This window comes from Mustela nigripes, chromosome 14 (assembly GCF_022355385.1).
Source record: "Mustela nigripes isolate SB6536 chromosome 14, MUSNIG.SB6536, whole genome shotgun sequence".
Taxonomy (NCBI): Eukaryota; Metazoa; Chordata; class Mammalia; order Carnivora; family Mustelidae; genus Mustela; species Mustela nigripes.
In genome coordinates this window covers 14719188-14726384 of record NC_081570.1, presented here as the reverse complement: position 1 = coordinate 14726384, position 7197 = coordinate 14719188, and the positions used below count along the sequence as shown (strand labels likewise).

Here is a 7197-nt window from a genome sequence, read left to right as displayed (position 1 = left end):
GAATAAAGAAAGACCTGTAGAATAATGACAGAAAACAACATTTTTTATTTTCTAAAATTTTAAGTTTTTAAATTTTATTTATTTATTTATTTATTTATTTTAAGATTTTATTTATTTAATTTGACAGATAGAGATCACAAGTAGGCAGAGAGGCAGGCAGAGAGAGAGGGAGGAGGAAGCAGGCTCCCTGCTGAGCTGAGAGCCTGATGTGGGGCTCAATCCCAGGACCCTGAGATCATGACCCAAACTGAAGGCAGAGGCTTTAACCCACTGAGCCACCCAAGTGCCCCTAAATTTTATTTATTCAAGTAATCTCTTGTGTCTAACATGGAGCTCAAACTCACAACCCTAAGATTAAGAGTCATACAATCTACCAACTGAGCCAGCCAGGTTCCCCTCAAAAATTTTGATTTAAGCGCTTTTAGTGCTGAAGTTGCTTTAAGCTCTGAAACTTTCTTTTTTATTATTGTAATCAGTTTGACCAGGTAGACTTTCTAAACAATGTTAACTGTTCCCTTGGCTTCTGCAACAAAATATACTTAGCCTAATTCAGATTTTAATGATAGCTCAGATTGCCATGAAGCATCATTTGTGCTCTTGAGGTATTTGTGGCTCTTTACCCTGCCATAAATTTTCCCTGATGGTTCTGCATTTTGGGTTCTCGTTTGTGTATGTTCTTTCAGAGGTTAGATCATTGTTGTGCCTCTAGTCATTTCTCTTCTCTTCCTTTTAATTGATCTGATCTGTTAGGGCCCAAGAAACTATTTGCCCAGCTGATTAGAATTGTCTAAATAGGGAGTTTAGTGATTAAATAGGGAGATTTTGGAAGATTATCTCTTAATAAAATGTGACTTTGGCCTTTCAAAATCTACTTCTGGGGTGCCTGGGTGGCACAGTTAGTTAAGTGTCCGACTCTCGATTTTGGTTCAGGTTGTGATCTTAGGGTCATGGGATCAAGCCCCAGATTAGGCTCAGTACTCAGAGTCTGCTTGGGACTCTCTCCCTCTGCTGCTCCTCCCCTCATCACTCTTAGTCTAGTGCACTTTCTCTATAAAATAAATCTTTTTTTTTTTTTAATTACTTCTACTTGGTGCTCAAAATATTTTACTTCTATTTGAAGTTTCTGAATAAATTCTGTAATTTGTAAGTTAGTGATACCATGTTTATTTGGTATTCTGTTTCTCAGTTTTTTAGCTCATACATTCATCACTATCTTTATTCTTAAAAAATTTTAAAAACTAAAATAAAGATATGCCATTGGCATTTTCAAATTTAAAGTAGTATCCCTTTTAACATGTGTGAAAAAAGTAAAAACATGCTTAACATTCTCTTGAAAGCACTGATTCCACTTGTTTATATAAATACAGTTTGAAGGGGCACCTGGGTGGCTCAGTGGGTTAAAGCCTCTGCCTTCGGCTCAGGTCATGGTCTCAGGGTCCTGGGATCGAGCCCCACATCGGGCTCTCTGCTCTGTGGGGAGCCTGCTTCCTTTTCTCTCTCTGCTTGCCTCTCTGCCTACTTGTGATCTCCGTATATCAAATAAATAAATAAAATCTTTTAAATAAATAAATAAATACAGTTTGAAGTATGATTTGGTGTCTCATACCTTTGAAGTTGTGTTAAAAAAAAATACTCTGCATACTTTTAGAAACTCTAAGTGTTATTTTATAATTTGAATATTTGGGGAAGGAGTGATCTTTCTTCTGAAAAGTGTATTTTGCCTTTTAAGTCGTGGAAGCATGGGCAGAGAGAAGAATGACAAGCCCCTTCCATCTGCAGCAGCTCGTCCCAATACTTTCATGAGGGGCGGCAGCAGCAAAGACCTGTTGGACAATCAGTCTCAGGAAGAGCAACGCAGAGAGATGCTAGAGACCGTAAAACAGCTTACGGGAGGCATGGATGTGGAAAGGAGCAGTGCTGAGGCTGACAGAAACAAGGCCCGTGAGTCAGGTGAGAGACTTGATACATACAGGAAGGAAATTTGGGCCTTAAATATGGAACAAAAAATGCAGAGGAGACCTTGTGCCTATGTAGATTTCAGAATCAATGTGTGATAATGACACAGTGGTGTCTTCAAAGGTAAAGGGCACCTAAGTAGTTCTGTAACATCGTTCTCATTTCTCAGGTTATCCCTTTGTTCAATAATTTGTAAGTTTTCTACTTTCTGTAGTAAATATGATGGTTACGAGGGCCAGGGCCACTTGCTGTATTAAGCAATCTGAATTTCTTACAAGTTTTCAAAATAACAAATCACTATGCAAAAAATAAATAACAACTCAGTGTGCATTAGAGTGCATATATGCTTTGTAGGGCCCTCAAGTGTGTGAAAATTCTCACATTATTGTGCCACTGCAAGGCAAACCTAAGAGGAAATATCAGATCATCTTTTGTTACCTTAGTCTTGGTAACTTCTGTGGTTTTTGTGTTTGTTTAGCATGTGTATGATTAGAGGACCAACTCCAGTAATGCTCTAAAAATTACTATCATGAATATAGCCTATCTGTGTTTCTGTTTCCTCATCTGTTATATGGGGATAGTAAATGTACCTGTAGAATTATGGTAAAGATTAAATGAGAAGTTAAAGCAGGTAAATACTTAGAACATTATCTGATAAATAATAGATTTTTCAAAAGGTACTAGATGTCATCATGATATGATGATGATGGCAACAATGAAAAGTAGTTTAAATGTAATTTTCAGCATTCTTAAAATCTTAATTTTGAAGTAGTACTGGTTGTTTATAATATTTTTATAGTTTTCAAATTTGTTTCAGTATTTAAATTATGTTTCCTAACTATAATCTCTAAATGAATTCGAAGACAAATTGAAATGTCTTCTCCCAGCTCTAGACTTCAGATCTTTTAGCTTTAGGGGCATGTGGCTTTCATATCTATGGTAGGTATTTGGGGAACATAACAAGATAAGGCATGAAAATATCAAGTGTGTAGTAAATAATATTGCACAGCTGCCCTCTGCAAGTTTATTGTCTGGGTCATTTGCTTTATTCACTACATGCACACTTACCACCTAGTGAACTGTGGGCCCTGGATCTCTACTCTCAGCCTTCAGTCATATACAAGTACAGACTGAGAAAAGTGCTATAGAGGAGAGGAGCAGAGTTCTAAGAGAGTACTTGACAAGGGAACTAGCTAGAATTGACACAGAGGAATGGGAAGGCTTCTCTCAGGTCCAGTGGACCAGTAGGAGTTAAAATAGGTTTATAGGGAGGGATGGGTATGGAGCAGAGAGAAAGAGCATTCCAACCAAGAGGAGTACTGTGAGAAAAGGAGTAGTAGGCAGGTAGAACCACAGTATGTTCAAGCAACGGCCGAAGGCCAGTGTGGTTGGAGCTCTGTTTGTGGTTGTGGAAGCTTCATGTGCTCTTCATCATTGAAGCAGTGGAGAAGAATCAAAATGCAGAAAGGAACAAAAAGGCTTTAATTTAAAAAGTTTACCATATCTACATACTCTTAATTATAGAATATGAAGTTACTTAGTGTGTATCTATGCTGTGATAAACATTTTTCTTTTCTGCTTTTAGATGTCTACCCTTGTCAAATTTGTGTCTATTTTAATGCTTTTATGGGAAAATTAATGTAATAACACATAAATATTGTCAGCTATAATCCCACCACTTTAATGATAATTTTTGTCATTTTTCCTTTTACTTTTTTTAACCTCACTAGTAGTGAAACCAGAAGTTCCAGCAACATCAGTTCCTGACAAACCTGCATTGTCAGAATTGGAGATGGAGAAGAAGTCCAAGTCTATTATTGACGAATTTCTACACATTAATGATTTTAAGGTAATAAAATTTTAAAAACAACAACAATAACACAGATAACAGATAACAGATACAGTAACTTTGTTCTGGTCTAGTAAGTCTCTTGTCAATAAAACTTACAGGAAGTAATCCAAGTCCCACACAGTTCAGTTTGCACAACTCTGATGCATCCTTGCCAACTATTCTCTTTTAAGTTGATAACAGAGTTCCCAGGATCGCACGGCAAGCAGGAAGGGAGAATGGAAAACAGTCTATCCCTGCGGTTGGATAACCACACTTGACTTTGATACTAATAAACAAAAAACAGCACGTTACCATTATTAGGAATTTCTGTCTCCCTCTATATTGCCTCCCATGAATTTTATCATGGGAATCATTTTATCATCATTCTTGTATTAACTTTGAAGTGTGGCTGGTGTTACTTTTTATTTATTTCATAAATGGAAAACTGAGGCACCAAGGAGTAAGCACTGTGTCAGGGTCAAATAACCTAAGTGAAACATTCAAGAAATGAAAGATTCAAACATTGAATCTGCCATTCTTTAGCCCTAGCCTTCTCTGAGCTTCATTTTAAGGTGGTAGTGAGTGAGATAGACCTACAATGCTCGACTTTATGAGCTCTGTAGTCTCATGGAAGAACAGATCATTAAGACTTAACTCCACAGGTAAGTATTTAAACTGTAGTTATAATAAATGCCAGTAGACCTATGGGTCTTGGGAAGATCATATAATAGGACCTAGTTTAGGGATCCGAAATCAGCAAAGGCTTATCTTTAAATTGTCAGATATATTAACTACTTTTACTTTAGCATTATATTAAAAATTCTTTCAAGCTTACTTGTTCTCTTGACAGTGTAGTCATTACCTGCTTTCTCTACTTAACAGTCACCTTGGTTAACCAGACCTAACTTTCTAAAACCCTCAGTCCTCTGAAGTTGTCCAAAATTGAGAAGAAGTACCAAGAAATTTTGATGATGAGCCAGGTAGCTTGGGAAGATATGCCCCGTCAGTGAGCAACAAATACTCAGAAAGGAGAGAAGTATGACCCTATGATGAACTGAAGACATGGCGGGGAGGTGTGGGGAAGACCTTAGCAACACCTGAGTGTGAAAGGAGAGCTCTCTGAAAAATCATTAGCCCTAGGCCTGGCCTGCAGGATGCAAGAACCAGAGTTAATTAAGCCTCGGGAATTTCTTTTCTCTTTCTTTCTTTCTTTCTTTTTTTTTTTTTTTTTTTTAAGATTTTAATTTGTTTGATAGAGAGAGGGAGAGAAAGAGAGCACAAGCAGGGGGAGCGGCAGGCAGAGGGAGAGAGAGAAGCAGGTTTCCCACTGTGCAGAGAGCCCAATGTGGGTCTCAATCTAGGATCCTGGGATTACGACCCTCGCTGAAGGCAAATGCTTTTCTTTCTTTCTTTCTTTCTTTCTTTTTTTTCATTTGAGAGATCGAGACAGAGCACAAGCAGGGGGAGAGGCAGAAACAGACTCCCCACTGAGCTGGGAGTCCCATGTGGGACTCAGTTCCAGAACCCAGAGATCATGACCTGAGCCAAAGGCAGATGCTTAACCAGTTGAGCCCCTCAGGCACCCAAGGACTCAGGAATTTCACTGTACAATGTATAAAACAGCTCTGCTGTGAATGATGATAAGAACCAAGTAATATTATTAGCCATTGTGAGGGCTTACTATGTGCTAGATGTGCTGTTTTACATATTTTATATGTATTAATGTATTAGTTCATTTAGTCCTTAGGAGGATCACCCTCCTGATGTTAATACTATTATAATAGCCATCTTAGAGATAAGGAAACTGAGAGGCAAAGATGTAAAATAACTCTCTCTGAGTCATGCTGCTGCTATGTGGCTGACTCTGGATTTAAAATTAGTTTTCTAGGGGCTCCTGGCTGGCTCAGTCTGTAGAGCATGTGACTCATTGTCTCAGTGTCAGTAGTTTGAGCCCCACAGTGAGAACAGAGATTCCTTAAGAAAATAAAAATGGGGCACCTGGCTGGCTTAGTTGGGAGAACATGCAACTCTTGATCTCAGGGTTGTAGGTTTGACTCCCACGTGGGGTGTAAAGATTACTTAAAAATAAAATATTTTTTAAAAATAATAAAATTAGGTTTCTAGTTTCAGAGCATAGACTATATCTTATTACCTTTAGCATATCAGTATGTTGTGCTAAAGGCTTACAGAGCACATCCTAAGGAAGAGATTTTTCTAGCATCTTAGTAGGTGCTATTATAAAAATTGGGGTGCCTGGGTGGCTCAGTTGGTTAAGCAGCCAACTCTTAATTTTGGCTCAGGTCATGATCTCAGGGTCCTGAGATTGATCCCCGAATCAGGCTTCCTGCTCAGCTGGGAGTCTGCTTGAGGATTCTTGCTCCCCTTCCCTTTGCCCCTTCCCCAGCTCATATTCTGTCTCTCTTTCAGATAAATAAATAAACAAATCTTTTTTAAAAAATAATACAAATTAATATTTATTGACCCTTTGTTTTGTGTTTGGCAGTGTGTCCCGTCCTTTTCTTATGCGCATTCCTCACAGTAACTCTATGAGGAGAAGTTAAGACTGAAAGATTGTTACACTCCTAAATTCACCTAGTAGTAAGAAGCAAAGCCAGGATTCAGACCTACATTTCTTTGATTCTACACCCTGTGTCTTTAGCCTTTGTGATATATAGTTAATTGAGTATCTAAAATGTGCCGGCCACATTTTGGGGAAGACTGCTTGGATATTCTGTAGTGTATATAGTGAACAACATAGTCTGCTTCTGTGGGTCAGTTGTGGAGCTTACCATCTAATGAGAGGTACAGAGCAGCCCTAAAGATAACTAATAAATATGTGCAGAAGTAAAACTAGATGATACGATAGCCCATGATTAGTCACAGAGACCATCGGAGGTGTCAGTTCAGCTGAGTACTGAGTACTAAATGATAAGATTCAAATCATGAGAAAATCAGGGAAAGGACAGGATTATGAATAGCTGAGACATTAAAAGTACCATGATACTGGGGCGCCTAGCTGGCTCAGTAGAGCATGTGACCCTTGATCTTGGGTTTGTAAGTTTGAGCCCCATGTTGGGTATAGAGATGACTTAAAAATAGAATTATTGGGGTGCCTGGGTGGCTCAGTGGGCTAAAGCCTCTGCCTTTGGCTCAGGTGATGATCCCGGGGTCCTGGGATCGAGCCCCGCGTCGGGCTCTCTGTTCAGCAGGGAGCCTGCTTTCCTTCCTCTCTCTCTGCCTAATTGTGGTCTCTGTCTGTCAAATAAAGAAAATCTTTAAAAAAAAAAAAAAGGTCTTTAAAAATAAATAAATAAATATAAAATTATTATTATTAAAGGAGTCCAAAGAGACATCATGCATCCTGACATGGGATATTGGAGTTTCAGTTGTATCCAGAACAACAACAAATA

General features: G+C 38.5%; 1 protein-coding gene across 18 annotated transcripts in view; it reads left to right on the top strand.

The window, feature by feature from the left end:
* The window catches only part of EIF4G3 (eukaryotic translation initiation factor 4 gamma 3), a 355154-nt gene that overhangs the window by 312677 nt on the left and 35280 nt on the right, over nucleotides 1-7197 (top strand). For all 18 annotated transcript variants that reach the window (XM_059376541.1, XM_059376540.1, XM_059376533.1 and 15 more), the window contains 2 exons: nucleotides 1730-1950; nucleotides 3687-3805. In XM_059376541.1, coding sequence (XP_059232524.1) covers nucleotides 1730-1950; nucleotides 3687-3805 — 340 coding nt within the window. The remainder of the gene's footprint in view (nucleotides 1-1729; nucleotides 1951-3686; nucleotides 3806-7197) is intronic.